This window comes from Notolepis coatsorum, assembly GCF_963971535.1.
Source record: "Notolepis coatsorum genome assembly, chromosome: 5".
Classification (NCBI taxonomy): Eukaryota; Metazoa; Chordata; class Actinopteri; order Aulopiformes; family Paralepididae; genus Notolepis; species Notolepis coatsorum.
In genome coordinates this window covers 46,915,652-46,943,152 of record NC_140169.1, presented here as the reverse complement: position 1 = coordinate 46,943,152, position 27,501 = coordinate 46,915,652, and the positions used below count along the sequence as shown (strand labels likewise).

Here is a 27,501-nt window from a genome sequence, read left to right as displayed (position 1 = left end):
TAAAAAAGTTGTCCGATATCGGCTTGGATATGGGTGCTTCTGCATGGTTTCGTGACTACCTATCTCTCCGACGTCAATGTATAAAATCATCACATGGCAATTCGGAATTCTTAACTGTTACAAAAGGTGTACCACAGGGTTCGGTGTTGGGGCCTGTACTCTTTACTGTCTACATTAATGAGCTAGTCTCTTCACTAACCGGTTGCCAAGCCCATTGGTATGCAGATGACACTATTCTTTACTGTATTGCGGATAGCCCGCAGGCTGCTACCGTCAACTTGCAGCTCGCTCTTAATTCATTGCAGGACACCCTTTCTCAGCTCAGGCTTGTCCTTAACTCGATGAAAACTAAATGTATGATATTCTCAAGAGCTAGAAATGTGGACTTTACTAAACTTCTCATATCTACTATTGATGGCTCTACTATAGAGAGAGTTACCGATTACAAATATCTTGGGCTATGGCTCAATGAGAAGCTCTCATTCAAAACTCATATTGACAGCCTCGCCTCCAAGCTTCGACAGAAGGTTGGCTTTCTATTCCGAAACCGGTCGAGCTTCCCTTTGCTCAGTAGGAAGAGAGTTGTAGATGCGGTATTCTTGTCAGTATTGAACTATGGTGATGTTATCTATAGGCATGCAGCTGCATCTACGTTGAAGCAATTGGACTCTGTATATCATTCCGCTCTTAGATTTATCACTGGTGACAGTTATGATACTCACCACTGCATTCTTTATCAAAAGGTGGGCTGGCCCTCTCTTTCCCAGAGGCGCAGTTACCACTGGTACTTGTTCATCTTCAAAGCCATTAGTGGTAAACACCCTCCTTACTGTATATATCATGCTTGCTGGATTGGAGTGTTGGTGCTTATCAGACCAGATCATACAGCTGGCTTACTCTCAGGGTTCTACAAGCGCGTTCGGATCTGGGCAAGACAGCGTTTCTTATTGAAGCCCCCAACACATGGAACGCTCTTCAACAAACCCTAAAGTTAGAGGTCCTCCCATCTGCTTCTGCTTTTAAACAGCTGGTGTTAAATCTCTGTTTGTCAAATTGCAATTGTTTTTAGTTTCTTCTATTCTTTTTTATATTTTCATTGTGTTGCTCATGTGTGTGTGTTAACTCGTAGTCATTGTAAATGAGGGAAACCTCAATGTCCTTCGAGTTAAAATAAAGGTTACAAACAAAACCGTTCTAGTGACTGGCTGGTCCTTGAGTTTGCTCTGAACAGGGTACATCTGCATGTTGTTATTATGACGCCCCTCCAGCTCATGGAATGAACTAAGACAGTCCTTGGAGCTGGGATTCTCCCCTATGTTGCAAAGTTTTGAGCCTTCGTCGCCAACCTTTGTCCATCAAGTTGTAGCTACGTGTTTTAATTGATTTGTTATCCTTGCTTTTTGCCTCATCTTGTTGTCTCTTTGTTGTGATTTTATATGCTTTTTTGTTGTTGCTCATTTCTGTGTGTCCACTCGACGTGACTGTAAATGAGGGAAACCTCAGTCGCCTTTCGAGTTAAAATAAAGGTTTGAAATGAAGGGTCAGGGTCAGGGGTCAGGGTCAGGGGTCAGGGGTCAGGGTCAGCGCCTGGATGTGCAGCTGGTCTGGCGTGGAGCGGGGGGGGGGGGGGTTACATGAGTTTAGGTTAGCTTAGATTACATTACATTAGTTTACGTTACATGACACAGGGACCTTAACTCTTTGACTGCCACGCTGTTTTTCCATCTGTATAGAATGCCCACAAAGCAGGCAACTCCTTGGATCTCATATTTTCCCGTAACTCCAGCGGTAACTCCCCTACATGTATCTGACCATTCCTTCATATCCTTCTCACTAACTCTCATGCTTAACCGAAAAGTCTTCACCCCAACTCAAACCGTCTCACTCAGACGCAACCTGCCCTCCCTATCCCCCTCCACCCTCTCCTCTGACATAATATCCGCTCTACTTTGAGTGACACCTTCTCTGCTCTCCCCACAGAGATGGCAACCTCCACCCTCCTCTCAGCCCTTGCAACCTCCTTCGACAAGCTCTGTCCCCTCGTTGAGAAACCTGCCCGCCGTTCCCCACCCAGTCCATGGCTGACGGATGCAGTGAGAGAACAAAGACAGGTCCTGAGAGTGGCTGAGAGGAAGTATAGAAAGTCACGCCTCACTGCTGACATCGACACATATCACAACCTCTTGTTAACATTCTCCAAAACCATTACTAATGCCAAAGCTTCTTTCTTTCACCATAGGATCGAGGCCTCTGCCAAGAATCTTCGCAAACTGCATGCTACCATGTCCTCCCTCCTCACTCCCCCCCCCACCTCCTCCTCCCTCATCTTTTTCTGCCGAAGACTTTGCGATCTTCTTTGAGGAAAAAGTGGAGAACATCCGCAGCTCCTTCTCCCAACCCCCACCCATTCCAAACGCTGAATCGAGAACCTCATCCTTCACTCTGTCATCTTTCTCTCCCATTACAGAAGCCGAGACCCTGACACTGGTAACGTCGAACCGTCCGACTACATGCCAGCTGGACCAGCTACCCTCCCCACTCCTCCAGACCATAGCACCGGACATCCTCCCATTCCTAACTGCAACCATCAACTCCTCACTCAACTCGGGGGTGGTCCCCACCTCCCTAAAACAAGCCAGAGTCACGCCCCTCATAAAAAAACCAACCCTGAACCCCAACGTCATAGCCAACTATCGCCCTGTCTCTCTTCTCTCCTTCCTTTCTAAAACACTTGAACGTGCTGTACCCAACCAACTTACTGCTTATCTCTTACAGAATGACCTCCTAGACCCCAATCAGTCTGGCTTCCGGACTGGCCACTCCACAGAAACGGCCCTCATTGCGGTCACAGAGGCACTTCACTTAGCAAAAGCGAAAGGCCTCTCCTCTGTCCTGATTCTCCTAGATCTATCTGCAGCCTTCGACACAGTCAACCATCAGATCCTCCTCGCGGCCCTCGCAGGAATGGGAGTGGCTGGATCTGCGCTGACATGGCTGACATCATACCTCAATGACCGCTCCTACCAAGTGTCATGGAGAGGGACTCTGTCGGCCACCCGCCCCCTCCGGACGGGTGTCCCCCAGGGCTCGGTCCTAGGACCCCTTCTCTTCTCCCTCTACACTAAATCACTGGGTAACATTATCACGTCTCATGGCTTCTCATATCATTGTTATGCCGATGATACTCAACTCTTCCTCTCCTTCCCTCCCTCAGATATCCACGTCTCTGAGCGGATCTCGGCCTGTCTGTCCGACATCTCCGCCTGGATGACGACCAACCACCTCAAACTGAACCTAAGCAAAACAGAATTGCTCCACCTGCCGGCCAAATCCTCCCCCCTGACCGACCTCTCCATCACAGTCGAGAATGCAGCTGTGACCGCGTCGCCGACCGCCAAGAACCTTGGTGTTGTCCTCGACGACCAGTTGAACTTCTCTGCTCACATCGCAGCGACAACCAGAACCTGCAGATTCCTCCTGAGCAACGTCAGAAGGATACGCCCCTTCCTGACAAAAGAATCCACCCAACTCCTCGTCCAATCAACAGTCATCTCCCGCCTCGACTACTGCAACGCACTGCTAGCTGGCCTCCCGGCCACTGCCACCAAGCCTCTTCAACTCATTCAAAATGCAGCGGCCCGCCTGATCTCAAACCTACCGAAGTCGGCCCATGTCACCCCACTTCTTAGGGACCTGCACTGGCTCCCCATTGCTGCACGTATCCGCTTCAAGGCCCTCGACCTAGCTTACCGTGCGGCAAAGGGAACCGCTCCCGCCTACCTCCGGTCAATGGTCTCTAACTACACACCCTCAAGACCCCTACGCTCTGCATCTTCTGGCCGCCTCAGATCTACTCCTATCCAAGCTCCCGGAGGGTCATCAAAGAGAAGCCGCCTATTCTCAGTCCTTGCCCCACAATGGTGGAATGAACTACCCATCCCAGTTAGGACAGCCGAATCCCGTCCAATCTTTCGCCGTCGACTAAAGACTCACTTCTTCAACCATTATCTGAAATGATAAAAAAAAAAAAAAAAAATCTAACCCCGACTAACCTTAATGTCATGCACTTGTCCTAATAAACTAACCTACACTGTAACACGCAACACTTTGATGAACATTGTTACTCAGCTGATAGAGTAATACCCTTCTTGCTGTCTTGTCGCACAGAACTTGTAAGTCGCTTTGGATAAAAGCGTCAGCTAAATGACTAAATGTAAATGTAAATGTAAATGTTAATGATTGAGCTGCTGAACAGACTGACCTGGGACCAGTGGAGTGAGAGACCTGACTGACCTGGGACCAGTGGAGTGAGGAGGCCCTGACTGACCTGGGACCAGTGGAGTGAGGCCCTGACTGACCTGGGACCAGTGGAGTGAGGAGGCCCTGACTGACCTGGGACCAGTGGAGTGAGGAGGCCCTGACTGACCTGGGACCAGTGGAGTGAGGCCCTGACTGACCTGGGACCAGTGGAGTGAGGAGGCCCTGACTGACCTGGGACCAGTGGAGTGAGGAGGCCCTGACTGACCTGGGACCAGTGGAGTGAGGATGCCCTGACTGACCTGGGACCAGTGGAGTGAGGAGGCCCTGACTGACCTGGGACCAGTGGAGTGAGGACCTGACTGACCTGGGACCAGTGGAGTGAGAGACCTGACTGACCTGGGACCAGTGGAGTGAGGAGGCCCTGACTGACCTGGGACCAGTGGAGTGAGGAGGCCCTGACTGACCTGGGACCAGTGGAGTGAGGCCCTGACTGACCTGGGACCAGTGGAGTGAGGAGGACCTGACTGACCTGGGACCAGTGGAGTGAGGAGGCCCTGACTGACCTGGGACCAGTGGAGTGAGGACCTGACTGACCTGGGACCAGTGGAGTGAGGAGGCCCTGACTGACCTGGGACCAGTGGAGTGAGGCCCTGACTGACCTGGGACCAGTGGAGTGAGAGACCTGACTGACCTGGGACCAGTGGAGTGAGGAGGCCCTGACTGACCTGGGACCAGTGGAGTGAGGCCCTGACTGACCTGGGACCAGTGGAGTGAGGCCCTGACTGACCTGGGACCAGTGGAGTGAGGACCTGACTGACCTGGGACCAGTGGAGTGAGGCCCTGACTGACCTGGGACCAGTGGAGTGAGGAGGCCCTGACTGACCTGGGACCAGTGGAGTGAGGACCTGACTGACCTGGGACCAGTGGAGTGAGAGACCTGACTGACCTGGGACCAGTGGAGTGAGGCCCTGACTGACCTGGGACCAGTGGAGTGAGGAGGCCCTGACTGACCTGGGACCAGTGGAGTGAGGCCCTGACTGACCTGGGACCAGTGGAGTGAGGCCCTGACTGACCTGGGACCAGTGGAGTGAGAGACCTGACTGACCTGGGACCAGTGGAGTGACCCTGACTGACCTGGGACCAGTGGAGTGAGGCCCTGACTGACCTGGGACCAGTGGAGTGAGGCCCTGACTGACCTGGGACCAGTGGAGTGAGGAGGCCCTGACTGACCTGGGACCAGTGGAGTGAGGAGGCCCTGACTGACCTGGGACCAGTGGAGTGAGGCCCTGACTGACCTGGGACCAGTGGAGTGAGGAGGCCCTGACTGACCTGGGACCAGTGGAGTGAGGAGGCCCTGACTGACCTGGGACCAGTGGAGTGAGGAGGACCTGACTGACCTTTTTTGTTAGTTTTAGTTCGTTCGTTTTATTGCGTTCGTTTTTTTGCGTTCGTTTTCGTTTTAGTTCGTTTTCGTTTGAGATCGTTTTCGTTTTAGTTTGTTCATTTTTTTGCGTTCGTTTTTTTGCGTTATTATTCTTGCGTTCGTTTTTTTTCGTTCGTTTTCGTTTTAGTTAGTTTTCGTTTTAGTTCGTTTTAGTTTTAGTTCTTTTTTTTGTGTTCGTTTTCATTTTAGTTCGTTTTCGTTTTAGTTCGTTCGTTTTTTTTGCGTTCGTTTTTTTGCGTTCGTTTTCATTTTAGTTCGTTTTCGTTTTAGTTCGTTCGTTTTTTTTGCGTTCGTTTTTTTGCGTTCGTTTTCATTTTAGTTCGTTTTCATTTTAGTTCGTTTTAGTTTTAGTTCGTTTTCGTTTTAGTTCGTTCGTTTTTTTGCGTTCGTTTTCGTTCAGAACAGACTGACTGACCTGGGACCAGTGGAGTGCGGCCCTGACTGACCTGGGACCAGTGGAGTGCGGCCCTGACTGACCTGGGACCAGTGGCGTGCTGAGGCCCCTCCTCCTTGGCCGCGGCCAGCCGGCTGACCAGGGCGCAGAACTTGTTCTCCCAGCGCTCGGCGATGGTGTCCTGCACCACGCTGGGCCCGTGGTTCCGCAGGTAGTAGGTGATCTGCACGGCGCGGGCGTACTTCACCGTCTGGTCGCGGCTGTTCTGGGAGAAGGTGACCCCCCCCAGCTGGTGCCCGATGAAGGACACACGTCCGTCCTGGGCGGGGTCAGGGGTCAGGGGTGGCGGTGGATGTATCGGTGGGAGAGGGAGAAAGGGTAGATACATGTGGTTAGTTAGGATATACAGTGAGGCTGTCTTTGACAAGATAATCCACTATAGACATCACATTATTATTATTATTATTATTAACCTTCTGTAAAAGAATGCCGTCATGTAAGAGGACCTCACATTCATCAGCCACCACTATCTTACTGTAGAAGTCCTGTATCTTACTGTAGAAGTCCTGTATCTTACTGTAGAAGTCCTCTATCTTACTGTAGAAGTCCTGCATCTTACTGTAGAAGTCCTCTATCTTACTGTAGAAGTCCTCTATCTTACTGTAGAAGTCCTCTATCTTACTGTAGAAGTCCTGTATCTTACTGTAGAAGTCCTCTATCTTACTGTAGAAGTCCTGTATCTTACTGTAGAAGTCCTCTATCTTACTGTAGAAGTCCTGTATCTTACTGTAGAAGTCCTCTGTCTTACTGTAGAAGTACTGTATCTTACTGTAGAAGTCCTCTATCTTACTGTAGAAGTCCTCTATCTTACTGTAGAAGTCCTTACTGTAGAAGTCCTCTATCTTACTGTAGAAGTCCTGTATCTTACTGTAGAAGTCCTCTATCTTACTGTAGAAGTCCTGTATCTTACTGTAGAAGTCGTCCTCTATCTTACTGTAGAAGTCCTGTATCTTACTGTAGAAGTCCTCTATCTTACTGTAGAAGTCCTGTATCTTACTGTAGAAGTCCTCTATCTTACTGTAGAAGTCCTCTATCTTACTGTAGAAGTCATCTATCTTACTGTAGAAGTCCTGTATCTTACTGTAGAAGTCGTCCTCTATCTTACTGTAGAAGTCCTGTATCTTACTGTAGAAGTCCTCTATCTTACTGTAGAAGTCCTGTATCTTACTGTAGAAGTCCTGTATCTTACTGTAGAAGTCCTCGATCTTACTGTAGACGTCCTGTATCTTACTGTAGAAGTACTGTATCTTACTGTAGAAGTCCTGTATCTTACTGTAGAAGTCCTGTATCTTACTGTAGAAGTCGTCCTCTATCTTACTGTAGAAGTCCTGTATCTTACTGTAGAAGTCCTCTATCTTACTGTAGAAGTCCTGTATCTTACTGTAGAAGTCCTGTATCTTACTGTAGAAGTCCTCTATCTTACTGTAGAAGTCCTGTATCTTACTGTAGAAGTACTGTATCTTACTGTAGAAGTCATCTATCTTACTGTAGAAGTCCTCTATCTTACTGTAGAAGTCCTGTATCTTACTGTAGAAGTCCTCTATCTTACTGTAGAAGTCCTCTATCTTACTGTAGAAGTCCTGTATCTTACTGTAGAAGTCCTCTATCTTACTGTAGACGTCCTCTATCTTACTGTAGAAGTCCTCTATCTTACTGTAGAAGTCCTGTATCATACTGTAGAAGTCGTCCTCTATCTTACTGTAGAAGTCCTGTATCTTACTGTAGACGTCCTCTATCTTACTGTAGAAGTCCTGTATCTTACTGTAGAAGTCCTGTATCTTACTGTAGAAGTCCTCTATCTTACTGTAGAAGTCCTGTATCTTACTGTAGAAGTCCTCTATCTTACTGTAGAAGTCCTCTATCTTACTGTAGAAGTCCTGTATCTTACTGTAGAAGTCCTGTATCTTACTGTAGAAGTCCTGTATCCAAGACACAGAATCAATAACACCAAACTAGACACAAAAGCAATAACACACACAACAACCAGACAGGGGAACGACATCAAACAAAGACAGGGATGGCCCAAGATAATAGATAATTAGAGATTAACTCTATTATCTTGAACCATACCAAGATGGCCGCCTGCACCATCAGGCTCCTCTGGCCACTAGAGGGCGGTAGGGAACCAGGTAGGAGGTAAGGAATGTCCAATGTCATTCTCATTAGATCACGCCTGGCGGGGGCTAACGACCCTCCGCTGCACGACGGGGCTAACAACCACCCCTTGGCGTAATCTAATGAGTATAACACACTCTGTCGCGTGGTGTAATGCTTAAGTACAAAACGTATACCCATTTATTTATGTTTACACTGAAAGCTGTACATCGCTCAGTCTAACCCGTCTGCGTTCAGAGAGTATTCACTCCTTGGCTTCGGCTGCACTTCTGTTTAATTATGACTATGATCAGTTTCATTTTTTACAGGCTGTCATTTATTAAGTTAAATGATTGCACATTTTGTAGCGAATTAAATGTCAATGAAAAACCAAAACCAAATGTTATGAATGAAAAACCAACAGGGATTGATGTTGTTTCATCTACAATGAGCCCCTTTAATGAGTATAACACCCTGCGTTCCTGAAACAAACCTGCCGCGAAGTACTGCATTAGTACTGTAGTAGTAGAAGTACTGCATTAGTACTGTAGTAGTAGAAGTACTGCATTAGTACTGTAGTAGTAGAAGTACTGCATTAGTACTGTAGTAGTAGAAGTACTGCATTAGTACTGTAGTAGTAGAAGTACTGCATTAGTACTGTATATAGTAGTAGAAGTACTGCATTAGTACTGTAGTAGTAGAAGTACTGCATTAGTACTGTAGTAGTAGAAGTACTGCATTAGTACTGTAGTAGTAGAAGTACTGCATTAGTACTGTAGTAGTAGAAGTACTGCATTAGTACTGTATATAGTAGTAGAAGTACTGCATTAGTACTGTATATAGTAGTAGTAGAAGTACTGCATTAGTACTGTATATAGTAGTAGAAGTACTGCATTAGTACTGTAGTGGTAAAAGTACTGCATTAGTACTGTATATAGTGGTAGAAGTACTGCATTAGTACTGTAGTAGTAGAAGAAATTGACATTGCTAATGTCTTTAAGACACATGGAGCAGGGCTGTATGCTAAGCTTTTTCACTAGGGGCACACTTGCCCCTAAATGAGAAATTTAGGGGCAAAGAATATTTTTTAGGGGCACATTTTTAAATAACTATTTTACCATTATAGTAGGGCTGGGCGATATGGCCTCTAAATGATATCGCGATATTTTTTGGCCATATCACGATACACGATATATATCGCAATATTTTGACATTTCCTCTAAAGCACTTAAAAATGCTTGATTTAACCCTTTGATGCATACAGTCACGCCAATATGATGATTATAATAAGTCCCTGCAACATATGTTTGCATTATTAAACCATGAAGATGCTTTAAAAAATAATTTAATGAAAATGTACTAAGAGTAGTCTACTGACACACTAATAAAAAATTTATTTACATCTAAGACCATTTATATAAAAACTTTTGGGTGCCTTTTTTTTTGCATAGTACTGTGTTTTCTATCCACTTTAGCCAAACACACACACACATATATATATATATATATATACACACACACTACTGTGAGAAACTAATAATCACACACACAAAGGGATAATGGCTTATAGCAGACTTAATGATTTTAGAATATTTCAGATAATGAAATTAAATGTTTATATCATCAACTATCCAGTTAGTATTTATACTGTCTGTAACGTTTGGCTACTTTAAATCATTGAATGTAGAGAGAGCTGTACTGTATTGTACCCATTCTGCAATCTGTTAATAAAGTTTTCAATCAATCAGAGCGAGAGAGAGAGAGAGAGAGAGAGAGGGCGAGAGAGAGAGAGAGAGAGAGAGGGGGCGAGAACGAATGAGAGAGCCAGCCCACCCCCCCCCCGGGTTTTGTTCTAGGTTCGCGTTTGATCGTCTAAGCTGCCGTAGGTGATGACGTCACACTCGAATGTAAACAGGAAGCGTTTAACAGACGGAGATGGAAAGTGGATGATATACAGTAACAGAAACGAATAACCAATAAATATGAAGTTATGTTTAAACTTCTGTTGTCAAGCGTTGTCAATATAACCCACCCCCTTTCCTCCCGAATGGAACTAGTGTTGTGGAGTCCGCTTTGACTGGTGTCCAGGGTTAGCAGCAGCTAACGCTAGTTAGCTTAGCATAATCCTAATGGTACCGTGGATAGCAGCTAACGTTAGCCCATTGCTCGTGTCAATCAAATTGCATGTTATTAAAGGTCCGCGCTGGTCTGTCTAATGAAATTACAACCGCAACATTATGCCCTGGTTGTAGGCTAATGTTTTATCCAATTTGTATGGATTAATGAAATGCGAATAAAGGGTTGCAATCACTACTCGCAAGCTTGCCCCCAGATGATATTTTCCACTCGCATCGGCCAGATTAGGGGGCAATTTGCGACGAGATGCTCGCAGTGTACAGCCCTGTGGAGAAGTAGTGAAATGTGTACGAGATGAACCAGGTAAACCTAAAGGCAGGGCTCTGGTCCAATATAAAGATGAAAGAGTAATAGCTCGTATGGATCCAGCGTTCTTCACTGAACCATTCATTTCTGATGATGCCACATGGTACATCACCACCATACAAAACGAGACAGTTCAGGAAACAGAAGAACAAGAAAACGTTGATGAACAAAAGTTTGCTGCAGCAGTAGCAGGTCTAAGCAAGACCAGTCAAATCCAGATGCTCCAAACGTATCTTTCTAAACTTCAGATGACTGATAGTGACACAGCAGGTGAAGAGACAATTGAAACTCTGGCGCCTGAGTCCCCTCGAACACCGCCATGTCTGGATGAGAGCCTCATCAACCCCCCCAGTGTTCAGAAAGTAGTTGTGGAGCATGTAATAAAAACTGAACATCAATCTTCACATGTCAGCAAAATCCGCACCTTCTCAGGAAGAACACCAAAACCCAGTGGAGAAGTTGATTATGAGACGTGGCACACTCAAGTTGAACTGTTACTGAGTGATCCTTCCAGCTCGGATACTCAGAAGGTCAGAAGGATTTTAGAGAGCTTACTGAGCCCAGCAAGTGACCTAGTCAAAAGCCTTGGTATTGACTCCTCGCCCTCACAGTATCTCAATCAGCTTGACGCAGCTTTTGGGGCAGTAGCAGATGGAGAAGAGCTATATGCAGCATTCCTGGGTGCAAATCAAAATGCCGGAGAGAAATCCTCAGATTACTTGAATCGCCTACACCTGATGCTGGAGAAAGCTGTTACTGGAGGAGGGGTGTCTGCTGAAAATTCCCAGAAGCAACTTCTCAGGCAGTTTTGTAGGTGTTGCTGGGACCAGGCCATGCTCATTGAGCTCCAGCTTGAGGAAAAGAAGGCCAATCCCCCATCCTTCCCTGAGCTACTACTGCTATTGAGGAAACAGGAGGATAGACGACAAACAAAATTCAACAGGATGAAGAAACACCTTGGGAGCAATAAAGCTATGTCACATATGCATACAGTCTATGGCCTGCCCCAATGTGAAGAGCTGGAAGAGACAGAACCTGTTGCAAGCGAGAAGGAAGTGAAAAAACATCTCACGGAGACCCAAAGGCTCGCTCAGGAAGTGGCGGAGCTAAAGAAGCAGCTTGCTTTAAGAGCAGTTGGACCCCAGAATGTAAACAACCCCGGTGGCGAGAATGCGGTTAGGGGGAATTGTATGGCCTCTAATGCGACAAGCCGCAAGATGAACAGGAACACCTCCGACATGCCCCGAGCATGGTTCTGTTTTAGATGTGGAGAAGACGGCCACATTGCTGCCCAATGTTCGAATGAGCCAAACCCTGCCGCTGTACGGCAAAAGAACTTTGAACTCAGAGAAAGGCGTGAGCGGTGGAACATGCAGCACCAGGGCCAGCCCGAGTTCCCTTTAAACATGTAGTAGCCCCTGTTGTGGGGCAATCAGGAGCCATGAACCCCCCTTTATCTAGTCCCATGCAAGACTTAGAAGTTAATGTAGTTAGGGCCACAAACTATGCTCAGAATGGCCCACCCTGTAACTATAGACCCTTACCCAGTGGTCTTGTGGGGCCATGTTGCACCTTGACTGTGCTTGTTGAAGGCCTCCCATGTAAATGTCTTCTAGATACTGGATCACAGGTTAGTACAGTCTCAGCGACCTATTACTCAGAACACCTCTCATCATTCCCTGTTGAACCCATTAATGCACTACTTGAGATTACAGGCGCAGGGGGTCAGCTAGTTCCTTACATAGGCTACACCCAGGTCTTTTTAACTCTCCCTAAGAGTGTTACTGGCATATAAGAAAATGTGTCTTCCCTAGTTCTCATTGTACCCGACTGTGACCTAAGCCGTGAGATCCCTCTGTTGATAGGGACAAATGTACTTAATAGATTGTACGAAAAAGGAGTTACCCGAGAAGGGCAGAAATTCCTACAGGGGTGTGAACTAAGTGCTGAGTGTGTCATGCTATTTCAGCACATTGCTCAGACTCACAATGAAAAAGTAGGAACAAGACCGGTGAAGTTGATTGGGCGTCACCCGGTCATCGTTCCAGCTGGACAGAAAGTGCGTGTGCTAGGAGGCGTTAGGATGGGCGCATCCTCAGATCAAACCTCATGTGCAGTAGAGGCTCCAATGAACTCCCCTCTGCCCGGTGGCATCTTCGTAGTACCAATACTACTGGATGTTCCTTATCAGTCCTTCAGCAAAGTTCCTGTTCTTCTCTGCAATATGAGTGCACACGACGTCACACTACACCCAAACCGTGTGATAGCAGAAATTACGGCAGCTCAGTGTGTGATACCTATGAAATCCGATGACACCCCCATCTTGTGTGGTCTTCAGACGTTTGACACAGAAACCCCCCTGAGTGACAAAGTAACATGCAGCCTAGCAGACTCTCCCATTCCAGCCGATTGGAAGAAACGCATCATGGACAAGTTGAATGCCCTACCTGAAGTGTTCGCAGTTGACGACTTAACCCATGGGCGTACCTCTGCTGTCAAACACAGGATAAGACTAAAAGATGAAACCCCCTTCAAGGAGAGGTCCCGACCAATTCATCCATGTGATAGGGAAGCTGTGAAGCAACATATTAGGGAGTTGCTGGAGGCTGGGATCATCAGAGAATCGGAAAGTCCATTTGCTTCCCCTATAGTTGTTGTGAAAAAGAAAAACGGAAAGATCCGACTATGCGTGGACTATCGAAAACTGAACCTGCACACTGTTAAAGATGCCTATGCCCTCCCCAACATCGAGGAAACCTTTTCGGCTCTTAGTGGAGCTAGATGGTTCTCTGTGATGGACCTTAAGTCAGGTTACTATCAGGTGGAAATGGCTGAAGAAGACAAACACAAGACCGCGTTCACATGCCCGCTGGGTTTTTGGGAATTTAACCGCATGCCACAGGGCATTACTAATGCACCCTCAACATTTCAGCGATTGATGGAGAAGTGCGTCGGAGACTTGCACCTGAATGAAGTCTTGGTTTTTCTGGATGACCTGATAGTTTTCTCAGATACCTTGGAGGAGCATGAAACCAGACTGATGAAGGTTTTGAACAGACTCAAGGACTACGGGCTGAAGTTGTCCCCTGACAAATGTCACTTTTTTCAGTCCTCCGTAAGATACCTGGGCCACATTGTAGACGCTAGCGGTGTCCATACTGATCCCGAAAAGACCTCAGCCTTAAAAGACTGGCCAAGGCCCACCAATCGCAAAGAGCTTAAGTGCTTTTTGGGATTTGCGGGGTACTACCGCCGTTTCGTGCAAGGCTACTCAAAGATAGCAAAGCCATTGAATGCCCTCACAGCTGGCTACGTGGCTCCAAGGAAAAGAGGGAAGGACTATAGTAGGCAGAAACCTCAGATGTCAGTGAGCCCCAGTCAGTCTTTTGGAAGTGAGTGGACACAGGACTGTGAAACCGCTTTCAGAATGCTCATTGACAAGTTAACATCAGCACCTGTCTTGGCTTTTGCCAACCCCAACCTCCCTTACATTCTCCACACGGATGCCTGCGGAGAGGGCCTTGGTGCAGCCTTTTACCAAGAGCAAGAAGGGAAACTAAGGGCCATAGCCTACGCCAGTCGAGGGCTGTCCAAGAGCGAACGAAACTATCCAACACACAAGCTTGAATACTTAGCACTGAAGTGGGCTGTGTGTGAGAAGTTCCATGATTATCTTTATGGAGCAGAATTCACAGTTCTTACAGATAATAACCCTCTCACTTATGTGTTGACCTCTGCAAAACTCGATGCGGCAGGCCACCGCTGGCTAGCAGCCCTGTCAACATACCGATTTGAGATAAAGTATCGGCCTGGTAATACAAACCAAGATGCAGATGGGTTGTCAAGGCGCCCTCAGGAACCCTCACCAGAAGACCATGCTTTTCTCGAGGAAAGAGAAAGGATCCGCGAGCTCCGTCAACGTGTTCTGGATGGAGATCACAAAGTGCTTTCAAAGGACACCTTCACTGCCCTTTGCCAAAGACACGCAGTGCGGATGGAGCCCTGTGAATACTTCCAGGAAACCATCGTTTTAGCAGAAGCCCTAGCGGTGGCCCCCTCTGCCATTCCCCCAAGTTACACCTGCCTCGCCCAAGGAACAGTTCCAGGGATGTCTCAAGCGGACTGGTATAAGTCTCAGAGGGCAGACCAACCCATAAGGCGCATCATTGAACTCATAGAGAGAGAAGCTAAACCCTCGTACAGAGAGGCTAAGTTAGAGCTACCGGAGGTGAGGTGCTTCCTCAGAGAATGGAACCGACTTGAACTCAAGGAGGGAGTTCTGTTCAGGAGATATGTGGACAGAGGAACAGAGGGCTACCAGTTAGTCTTACCTGAGAAATACAGAGCCAAAGCACTAGAAGGGGTGCATGATGAAGTTGGCCACCTTGGGTTTGAGCGCGCCCTTAACTTGGTCCGCACCCGATTCTACTGGCCAAAGATGGCTCAAGCGATTGATGTGAAGTGTCACACATGCGAGAGGTGCTTCAGAAGGAAAGCAAATCCCGAGAGGGCTGCTCCCATGATGAACATCAGTACAAGTTACCCCCTTGAGTTGGTTTGTATGGACTATTTGTCCATTGAACCCGACAGCAGAGATACACGAAATGTATTAGTGATTACAGACCATTTCACTAAATTTGCTGTGGCTGTTCCCACAAGGGATCAAAAAGCAAAGACCGTAGCCAAGGCACTCTGGGAGAACTTCATTGTTCACTACGGGTTCCCTGCTCGCCTTCACAGTGATCAGGGGAGGGATTTTGAAAGTCACACCATCAAAGAGCTGTGTTCCCTGATGGGAGCAAAAAAAGTGAGGACTACCTCGTACCACCCCCGCGGGAACCCAGTTGAAAGATTTAACAGAACCCTGCTTGGCATGCTTGGAACACTGGAGGACAAAGATAAGTACCACTGGAGAGACTTTGTAAAACCACTCGTTCATGCATACAATTGCACGAGGAACAACACTACTGGATACTCTCCTTATGAACTGATGTTCGGCAGGCAACCGACTCTTCCCATTGACCTTGTCCTGGGACTCCAGCCACAAGGGAATCCTGCCAGGACTCACTCTGAGTATGTAAAGGCCCTTCGAGAGAAGCTTCGGGAAAGCTATGCTCTAGCTGCAGAGAGTGCACGGGAGATGGGGGAAAAGAACAAGACAAGGTTCAACTCCAAGGTCAGAGCTGCAGAACTAAGGGCAGGTGACAGAGTCTTGGTACAGAACGTAAACATCAGAGGAAAGCACAAGCTGGCGGACAGATGGGAGAGAGAGATTTATGTAGTGGAGAAGAGGATGGGAGATGGACCAGTGTACGTTGTGAAGCCAGAAAAGGGGATTGGGCCTGTACGCACCCTCCACAGAGACCTCCTCTTACCGTGTGGGTTCCTACCCATCACAGAGGAGAAGGAAACCGAACAAAAAAGGTCCACTAAGAGGATGAAGTTGAGATCCCGGGAGCAGCCGGTGATGGATACAGGAGGCAACACGCTGAGCCATGAAGAGGATGATGTCTGTAGCAGCTGCGACGAAGAGGAATATACAGTTGTCACTGTGATCGAAACTCTGGAGATGGGAGCCAAGAGGAGACCCTCCAGACAAGAAACAGACATAGATCAGACTCCTACTGCTGGGACCCTAGAAGCTGATGTTGACAGTGTCTGCAGTGACCAACGTCATTCACTCCAAGGTGACTGTCAGGAACATGCAATGGAACCTCTTACCAATGCTGAGCCTGTGGACGAAGATCAACATGAACGGAATGAAAGATCAGACCACTCAGCCGTAGAAGATGTGGCAGCAGCCATCGATCCTGTGTCTCAAGCTGAACAGTCAGGCAACCTAGAGCCACAAGCTGAAGTCAGAAGGTCAAGTAGATCACGGCAACAGCCTGATAGACTACACTATGAGAGTCTTGGGAGACCCCTGATTCTGGCAATTGTTGCATTCTGCAAGAGTTTGGAAGGCCTCCTCCCAGAACCTGAGAGGTGGTAAGCGCATGAAGGGACTCAAGCGTTCTAGGGGGGGAGTATGTAGCCCATGCTATTTTCTTGTCTAGCTGAAACATTCATTATGGACTGTGAATTGGGTGACGCTCCCTGGAAGAGTGTAATTTGTTGACGCTCCCTGGAAGAGAGTAATTTGTTGACGCTCCCTGGAAGAGAGTAATTTGTTGACGCTCCCCTGAGATTTACGTGGTACAGCCTGCTTGTGAGCAGCGTGTTGAAAACTGTTCCTGGCTGCAAGCTAGAGACAGAATATTGGAGCAGTTGGAGAATATTAGAAAAGTGACAGAAAACGGTATACTTGGACAGAAGAACTACTTGGACAGAAGATGAAAGATAGAGGATAAAGAGAGGATTCCGGTGAGTCATACCGTGTTCATGCTAGCTAGCATTTCCTACTCATTGCTAATATGGAGCTACAGTGTGTAATCAAAAACCAGTCAGGATATTGGATGAAAGGAGAATGTTAACACAGTGATTCTGTTCACTGACATAACAGTGCTGGAACTGGACAAGGAAGAGAGAAGAAAAGACTAGCTGACTTGAAGACCGAATTGGAGGAGAAACCATTGCCAATTGAAAGACTGATAAACAAATGGAAGAATCCTGGTGAGTTAGCAAGTCAACTCGCTAGCTAACTCAAGCTGCATATTGTTGTTTCTGAGTTACAATGTGGTTGTTATTGTGGTTATTGAGCCATACATTGTTAGTGTTGACTGCTATGGTGCAAGGCTGTGCTATGCATGTGAAACCTGCCATAATGTGAGTTCCAGTAAATAATTGTATAGCCTAATGGTATATAATTACAGTATATGATGCTAATCTATTGATGGCCTGTACAATTCTGTGCAGATTGGTTTTTGTTACCCCCTTCAGTGAACACGGATCTGCATCAACTGAAGTGGTCTTCTTCATTGACCTTCTCCACTCACCATCACCCAACGGTCGGCTGGTGAACTTTAACTTGGCCCCTGGTGGTAGGAACAGAATAACCGTTCCCTTTTTGTTTAATTGAGTGCACTCAAAACAGACTTTATTGGGTACCCTTTTTATTTCATTTATTATTTTCTATAAATGTGGACCATTGCATGGAAGCTATGATGTTGTAATATGTACTGAACCTGGTGAACCCTTTTAAGTTATATAAAAGGTAAAACGTAGATCACGGTGCCTGTGTATTTTTTCTTAGAGCCAGTCTCCTTGAACCTATAGTTGATAGTTGTACCACTGCAGAAAGAACTGATAGTGTTGAATTACAGTAGGTTACATTAGGATGATCACTGTACAGTTGTATCAGTTGTTGTCTTGTCATGTGGTGTTGAGTTACTGTCTTGGGAAGTCTTTTTATGTATTGTTGTTGTTGTATTGTGATATGTTTTGTTTCATGTTGGAAAAAAGAAAAGAAAAGAAAAATATTTGATCAAAAAAAAAAAAACAGTATAGTAGTATAGTAAATATAACAGTATAGTATATTAGTATAGTATATATAACAGTATAGTAGTATAGTATATATATAACAGTATAGTATAGTAGTATAGTATATATAACAGTATAGTATAGTAGTATAGTAAATATAACAGTATAGTATATTAGTATAGTATATATAACAGTATAGTAGTATAGTATATATAACAGTATAGTATAGTAGTATAGTATATATAACAGTATAGTATAGTAGTATAGTAAATATAACAGTATAGTATATTAGTATAGTATATATAACAGTATAGTAGTATAGTATATATAACAGTATAGTATAGTATTATAGTATATATAACAGTATAGTATAGTAGTATAGTATATATAACAGTATAGTAGTATAGTAAATATAACAGTATAGTAGTATAGTATATATAACAGTATAGTATAGTATATATAACAGTATAGTAGTATAGTATATATAACAGTATAGTAGTATAGTATATATAACAGTATAGTAGTATAGTATATATAATAGTATAGTATAGTAGTATAGTATATATAACAGTATAGTAGTATAGTATATATAACAGTATAGTAGTGTAGTATATATAACAGTATAGTATATTAGTATAGTATATATAACAGTATAGTATAGTAGTATAGTATATATAACAGTATAGTAGTATAGTAAATATAACAGTAAAGTAGTATAGTTTATATAACAGTATAGTATAGTAGTATAGTATATATAACAGTATAGTAGTATAGTATATATAACAGTATAGTAGTATAGTATATATAACAGTACAGTATAGTATATATAACAGTATAGTAGTATAGTATATATAACAGTATAGTATAGTAGTATAGTATATATAACAGTATAGTAGTATAGTATATATAACAGTATAGTAGTATAGTATATATAACAGTATAGCATAGTAGTATAGTTTCAAGTTCAAGTTTATTTAATAGTTGTCATACAGAAGTACAGAATACTTTTATACAAAATGCTTCTTACTGTTACGCTCCAGAGACTGTGCAGACAAGATAAGTATGAAATAAAATAACATAGTATAGCATGTAAATTAGAAGTAAAAAAAAATTAGGTCACAGTGTTCAGTATAGACATATGTACAATGTTCGATGCAGAATAGACGTAACTGAGTTACCATATAATATACAATACTATGCAGTGTACTAATATACAATACTATATAGTGCAAGGCAGAAATGGGATGAGGTGCAATTTAGGTACAATTTACAGTAGGTGTACGAGTTGTAGTGCAAATCCTTTATCAATAAATATAAAGTGTGTTTGTGTGATCTAAAGTGTGGAGAGTGGGTGCTGCAGTGTGTTGTTTGTTTAAGTGAGTGTGTGCGTGTGGGTGTGTGTGCTGTGTGCATTTGATGGTTGTTGCATAGTGTTTATTGTTCGTTTAGCAGCCTGATGGCCTGGGGATAGAAGCTTCTTCTGAGTCTTTCTGTGCTCGCCTTAAGACTCCGGTATCGCTTGCCTGACCGCAGCAGTTCAAAGAGGCAGTTGTTCGGGTGGCTCGAGTCCTTAATAATTCTCTTAGCCTTCCCCCTGCACCGCTTGTTGTAAATGTTCTGGAGGGTGGGAAGCCCCCCTCCAATTGTGCGTTCGGCTGAACGTGTCACTCTTTGTAGTCTGCTACGGTCTTGTGCAGTGCTATTCCCAAACCAGGAGGTGATGTTGCCAGTCAGGATGCTCTCTATTGTACATGAGTAGAAGTTCCTAAGGATATATAGTATATATAACAGTATAGTAGTATAGTATATATAACAGTATAGTAGTATAGTATATATAACAGTATAGTATAGTAGTATAGTATATAATAACAGTATAGTATAGTGAATAGTAAACACTAGGGATGTCCGATATTATCGGCCGATATCGGCATTAAAATTTGATATCGGAAAATATCGGTATCGGTTTTCAAACAAAAAAAACGTTAAAAAAAATAAAAATTTACATTTCTATAACCTTTATTTACCCAGGCAAGCAAGTAAGAACAAATTCTGATTTTATTTATTGTCAAAAGTATGCATAATGTTGTGTTAATTCCACAACAAGAGACATGTAATGTTAATTACCTGAAATTATTCAGTTTTGGGGGGGGGGGGGGAAACCCTGCATATATTTGTATCGGTTGATATCGGTTGATATCGGTATCGGAAATTAAGAGTTGGACAATATCGGTATATCGGTATCGGTATAAAAGCCAATATCGAGCATCCCTAGTAAACACTAACTGTACGTTTCTTCCTGACCTGCAGCTGCAGTTAGTTTGACACTAAGTCTTCCTGACCTGTAGGTGGCGCCTCACTGTGTTAATGACAGTCAGAGTAAAAGTCCATTCACTCAGGAGCTGCTCTCCCTGTTCATCCCATTAGTGCGGCTTGGAGACCTGCCGTCTGCTCCGCTCTGAGAGCGATAGACACTCGTCCCTGTAGGGTCACTGTAGGGTCACTGGACACAAGCTGTCGAGATGTAATCCACTCTGTGTGTCAGTCTGCCGTCGACCTGTTATCCAATTTCATTTCAATTTCATTTCAAACCTTTATTTAAAGGAACACGCCAACTTTTGGGGAAATTAGCTTATTTGCCATCTACCCTGGAGTTAGACGAGCAGATACAGACCCTGTTCTTCTCTGTGCATGCATTAGGATTAGGGAACAGCCGCACCGTTAGCCTAGCTTAGCGTCATTCACTGGAAGTAGGTGTGCCAGTGTAACATAGTTCCCAAAAGTCACAAAATACACTCTGTGGGGGAAAACAATTATAATAATAATTAGACATTTTCGTTTTTTAAGCAGATATATACTCTGACCTATTTATTGCCGAACCACTGCTGCCTGGGCGCAGTGATTTCATCACCTCAAAAGCCCTGTTGTTTTTACCTAGGCTTCCAAATGTAAACACCAGTCTGTAAACACGTTACCTATAGGCTTCCAAATGTAAACACCAGTCTGTAAACACGTTACCTAGGCTTCCAAATGTAAACACCAGTCTGTAAACACGTTACCTAGGCTTCCAAATGTAAACACCAGTCTGTAAACACGTTACCTAGGCTTCCAAATGTAAACACCAGTCTGTAAACACGTTACCTAGGCTTCCAAATGTAAACACCAGTCTGTGGATGTCAACTAGGCTTCATAATTGCTCGAGTGAGGTGGCATTCAAACGGTGGCAAATATGTTTTGAACAGTATATTATATGTTCAGCGAAAAATGCAGCCCTACGAATTCCAATCTGGCTTCAGAACATCCCACTCCACTGACACATGCCTTCTCTATTTGAACGACCACATCAAACAAGAGGTGGATGCGGGCAAATACTGCGGCATGGTCATGCTGGACCTACAAAAGGGCTTCGACACTGTCAATCACTCCATTCTGATTGACAAGCTAAAAGCAATTGGTTTTGATAGCCTATCAGTGAGCTGGATACAATCCTACCTGGAGGGGAGAGAACAGATGGTGGAGTTAAACGGTACCCTATCCCCCCCCCTCCCAGTGAGCTGTGGTGTTCCTTAAGGAAGCATACTAGGACCGCTACTGTTCCTAATTTATGCAAATGACATGTCATCAGCTTGTGACTGCAACTTGTTCCTGTTCGTGGACGACTCAGCCCTGCTGGTCTCTGACAAGAACAAGTTACAGGTTGAAAAAACCCTCAGCTCGGAACTAGGCAAAATCTGCATATGGCTCGCCGACAACGAACTATCATTACACATGGGCAAAACAGAGTCCATTCTCTTCGGTTCAAATAACAAACTCAGCAAGACCGACAGCTTCTCAGTTACAGTGGGTGACAATATTGTCACAAGGAAAGACGAAATTACCTACCTGGCTCCATCCTAGAGGCTAATCTTTCCTGTGACAAAATGGCATCCAATGTAATAAAAAAAGTCAACCAACGAACTCGATTCTTGTACCGGATCTCCTCTCTGGTAAACAAGAATACCCTGAAGACTCTGGCAGGAGCACTCATTCAAGGGTACTACGACTATGCTTGCACCTCATGGTACCAAAGCGCCTCAAATGCGCTAAAAACAAAATTACAAACATCTCAAAACAAACTGGTCAGACTACTGCTTGACCTTACTCCTAGAACTGTTAGGGAATTCTACCCACCCAAGTTCTTTAATTGATATTAGTATGGACCAGCTGACCAGAGATTCACAAGCGACAAAGTTCTATTTCTCAGACGGTGTCTTTATTGTCGAACACAAGAACACAGAACTCCGACCAGCCCTTCCACGTGGCTCAGTCTCCCAGAATGAAGACATGACATGACAGCGTTATATACCCTCTTGCACAAAGAGAGAAGGGGAGGGGTGTGTGTGTGTGTGTATCTGTGTGTGTATGTATGTGTGTGTGTGGTGTGTGTGTGTGCTTGTCTGTGTGGTGTGTGTTTAAGTGCAAGAGTTAATGGGTGTTTTCTGAGACGCGGTGAGTAGGGCCCATGGTTAACTATTTTACCGGCCTGACCTAGCACTGGTCAAGGGTCAACGGGTCCTGAAGAGTTCAGGCACTTCATCTGATAGTTTGTGATTTTCGTGACAGTTCAAGCCAGGCCATCGAGAGTTCGAGGTCATAAATCTATGTGTGTGTGTAAGTGTGTGTGAGCTATATGTGTGTGAGTGTGTGTGTGGAGGGAGACACAGAGCCACGGTCCTACAGCCTGCATCGTGGGTGCTCAGATACATAAGATATTGACATCAAATATTACTAGATCAATGAACTAAACTATCAGAACCCACCTCACCCCTGCCCACTTTGACAACCTAGGATGGCTTAGAGTAGACGACAAAGTACAGCAACTTGCAATGGGCCTGGTCTACAAGATACACTACACGACCAAGGTACCCATGTACATGTCAAAATACTTCCCAAAGGTCAGTGAATAACACGACCACAACACCAGAGGGAGCTCCACAAATCATGTTAAACCCAGATTCGGCTCAAACAAGGGACTAAACACGTTTAGCAATTATGCCACATCAATGTGGAACGCCCTACCCAAAGCTGTAAAGGAATGTGAATCACTACCCACTTTCAAAACCACTCTCAAAGAACACCTACGGGAGATGGCAATTCGAAACTGGCCCCTGTAAATGTCCTAACCCAGCCCCCTCCAATGTACAGTAAATTACCAAGTATGGTTTTGTCAATATTCCAATGTACAGTTTTGCTTGTACAGTTGTACAGTGTTCCCCACCCACCCCTTCTACCCAACCCCCCCCCCCCCCACCCCCACCTCACCCACCCAACCACCTCCAATGTACAGGCCCCCCCCCCCCCCACTCAACCCCACCCCACCTACCCAACCTCCTACAATGTACAGTTTTTACATCAAATGTATATACTCTCTTTTCTGGACTCTTTTTGTATCACAAACAGTACTGTATTTGTAAATCTGGTATGTCATATGTATAGATGTAGCAGTACTGTCTATCTGTATGTCATGTATGTCATATGTGTCCTGATGAATTGAAAATGGGGGACCCTGATGTAAACAAGACGAAAGTCTTTCTCTGGTCTGCATCCCCTTAACAATTGTATGTATTGAGCCGTACTGTATTGTACCCATTCTGCAATCTGTTAATACAGTTTTCAATCAATCAATCAATCAAGCCCAGAGCCGGTAGACGCTCATAAAGTGCTTGCGGGGACGTATACGCCCCCTACCTGTGAAACGTTGATGATGTTGATGTCTCTTCATATCAGATCTACATCCTATTTCTAACATGGTGACCTCTCTATGGTCCTCATCACACACACACACACACACACACACACACACACACACACACACACACACACACACACACACACACACACACACACACACACACACACACACACACACACACACACACACACACACACACACACACACACACACACACACACACACACACACACACACACACACACACAGTGCTCATACTCATGCACATTGTTTATTAAAAAACTGAAAATAAATAATAAAACTGAGTGGCCTGATTTGACAGATTGAGGGAATTTCTATTTTTGTAATTTAGGTCAGATTTTCCTGCGTGTTGCTTATGAAGCCGTAAAATACAACATTATTAATAAAATATGTACAAAATGTACAGACACACTAAAACTACACTACATTAAAACAGGAAGCTTCCTGAGTTACTCTGGGACATTTTCTAGGAGCCATTTCCTAACGTTCACCTTGAAACTATACAGGTTCAAGACCTTTAGGAAAGTGAATACCAGGAAGGCAGCAGGACCGGACAGTATCCCCGGTCGCGCCCTAAAAATCTGTGCCGACCAACTGGCCCCGGTATTCACTGACATATCCACGCCCGCTTGCCTCAACGACTACTGCCCTGTATCTCTCACCTCCATAGCCATGAAGTGCTTTGAAAAGCTAGTGAAGGGCTACATCTGTTTCTCCCTCCCCAACAACCTGGACCCCCTGCAATTTGCATACCGCCCCAACAGGTCCACGGAGGACGCCATAGCCCATGTGCTGCACACAGCAGCATCACACCTGGACAAGAGGCAGGGGAACTATGTGAGAATGCTGTTCATCGACTACAGCTCAGCATTCAATACCATAATCCCCTCCAAGCTTGTAGTCAAGCTCAGAGACCAGGGCCCTCATTTATCAATAATGTGTAGAAAGTGTTCTATTTCTGTTCCTACGCACGGAATTTAGAATGTCTCTATGCACAGAAAAAACTGGGATTGATCAACCGTGCGTACACCGGACGTACGCATACTCCGTGTTGATAAATACCATTGTTCTTTACCGTCTATGCTTGTGCACGATTATCCATATATGGTAATGAAACACCCCCATGAGATGTGGAAAAATGGACTAAGCCGAGCGAACTCTGAGAAACTTCACTGAGAGCGAGATTGATCACGGAGGTCTAATTTAACGCACTGTCGAACCAAGAAGACACAACGCGTGTTATGGGAGAAATATGCGACAGGCTGACGGACTTGTACACAGTGATGTTGGATATCAACGACTCCCTAAAGACCATTGCTGCCTGGGCACTGCGCAGCGCAAAATACTAATAAAGACCTGTTTGGCGTTGGTGTCATAATAACAATGCTGGAATATGAATGCATTTTTTCGTTTCGTTCTTTTAAAGTTCGATTGGCTACCTGGTATAATATGATTTGTAGAGGCATACAATCAATTTTGATGTCGGTATTAGGTAGCATAGCCTACATTATGGAACAGTAACTTGCGCATATATAATGCGTGGCACAGACACAGAGCCCTGCGAAGCCTACCGCTGGGCGCCAGGTACGCACGGTCTGACCTGTGCGTAGATATACGCACAATGTCAAGCACACGTTCAAATTGATAAGTCCCACACTTTGCTTAGAAATGATCGTACGCACGGTTTACGCACATACCTGTGCGTACGCACCATTGATAAATGAGGGCCCTGGGCCTTGAACTACGACATCTGCCAGTGGGTCTTGGACTTCCTTGTGCACTTTACATTCTCTAGTGCTGCGATCACAGCCTGAGTTACCGGTGAGCAGGAGCCATTACTCACTCCACTCCAACTACTGCACAGCATGCTGGGACATCTCCCACTGATCTGTGGGTAATACTCTGTGGCCTTGTGAGTGTCAGGGTGTATTTCAGTAGACTGTCTACACACCAGGGGGTCTGTGTGTGCGTGTGTGTGTGTGTGTGTATTGTCTGTTTGTTCTGCATGAAGGAATGCCCTCTTAAAGGAAAACTCCAACATTTTGGGAAATTAGCTTATTTGCCATCTACCCTGGAGTTAGACAAGAAGATGCATACCTTTTTTCTTCTCTGTGCATGCAGTAGGAGTAGGAAGTCGTTGGGAACTAGGCTAATGGAGGAACCTATTTCCAGTGACTGACGCTAAGCTAGGCTAACGGTGCGCGTCTTCCTACTCCTACTGCATGCACAGAGAAGAAAAAAGGTATGTGTCTTCTTGTCTAACTCCAGGGTAGATGGCAAATAAGCTAATTTCCCAAAATGTTTGAGTTTTCCTTTAAGCGTCGGACAACATCATAAAGTTAACTGATGCCAGTCTGGTCTTTAAAATCCTCTGTGGTGGTGGCTGGGTGGCGCAGCAGACATTGCGCTCGTCACCAACGCTAGAGACACCGGGTTCGACTCCGGCTGTCGGCGTTGCCTCCGGCTTGGGCCGGCCGTCATACTGACTCAATTGGCAGAGTTAGCCGGTGGAAGTCGATGGGTGGTAATCTGGACGTTGTGGACAGCGACTCCTACAGGTCGGTTGGGGGACGCCTGCACATCAGAGACAGGAAATAGCGGGGGTAGTGTGAGCCTCCCACACATTACACCTCGCCAAGTGAGAGTCCGCGCTGGCAGGTGAAAAGAAGTGACAGACTGCCTCCACATTTATCGGAGGAGACATGCGATGCAAGGCTTCTATCCTCCCTACAACCGGCCAGTGGGGGGTATATGCAAGCAACGTTCAAGACAGGGGAGGGGATAATTGGCATAGCTAAATTGGGATGGGAGAAAAATTGAAAATAGAGAAAAAGTGGATAAAAAAAAGAAATAATCCTCTGTGGTCTAGTCCCACCTCCATGGTCTAGCCACACCTCCATGGTCTAGCCCCACCTCCATGGTCTAGCCACACCTCCATGGTCTAGCCCCACCTCCATGGTCTAGCCACACCTCCATAGTCTAGCCCCACCTCCATGGTCTAGCCACACCTCCATGATCTAGCCACACCTCCATGGTCTAGCCACACCTCCATGATCTAGCCACACCTCCATGGTCTAGCCCCACCTCCATGGTCTAGCGCCACCTCCATGGTCTAGCCCCACCTCCATGGTCTAGCCCCACCTCCATGATCTAGCCCCACCTCCATGATCTAGCCCCACCTCCATGGTCTAGCCACACCTCCATGATCTAGCCCCACCTCCATGATCTAGCCCCACCTCCATGGTCTAGCCACACCTCCATGATCTAGCCACACCTCCATGATCTAGCCACACCTCCATGGTCTAGCCCCACCTCCATGGTCTAGCCCCACCTCCATGGTCTAGCCCCACCTCCATGATCTAGCCCCACCTCCATGGTCTAGCCACACCTCCATGATCTAGCCACACCTCCATGATCTAGCCACACCTCCATGGTCTAGCCCCACCTCCATGGTCTAGCCCCACCTCCATGGTCTAGCACAATCTCCAAACATGGTTAAGAAATAACTACACATGTAAACACAACAGCCCTTCAGCACCCTAACCCTGCTTGCCTACATGTACAATCGTGTGTACGTAATACGCCTTATCGTTATCATTGTTTGTACATTGTCTGTACATGTCTGCTTATGTTTGTACA

At 45.4% G+C, this 27,501-nt stretch overlaps 1 protein-coding gene across 1 annotated transcript in view; it reads right to left on the bottom strand.

Moving 5' to 3' along the window:
- ptchd4 (patched domain containing 4) overlaps positions 1 to 27,501 on the bottom strand; it is a gene marked incomplete at its 3' end in the record, with an annotated part of 110,137 nt that overhangs the window by 71,712 nt on the left and 10,924 nt on the right. Inside the window, 2 exon segments of the mRNA XM_084314076.1 lie at positions 6,182 to 6,417; positions 6,572 to 8,077. Coding sequence (XP_084170202.1) covers positions 6,182 to 6,417; positions 6,572 to 8,077 — 1,742 coding nt within the window.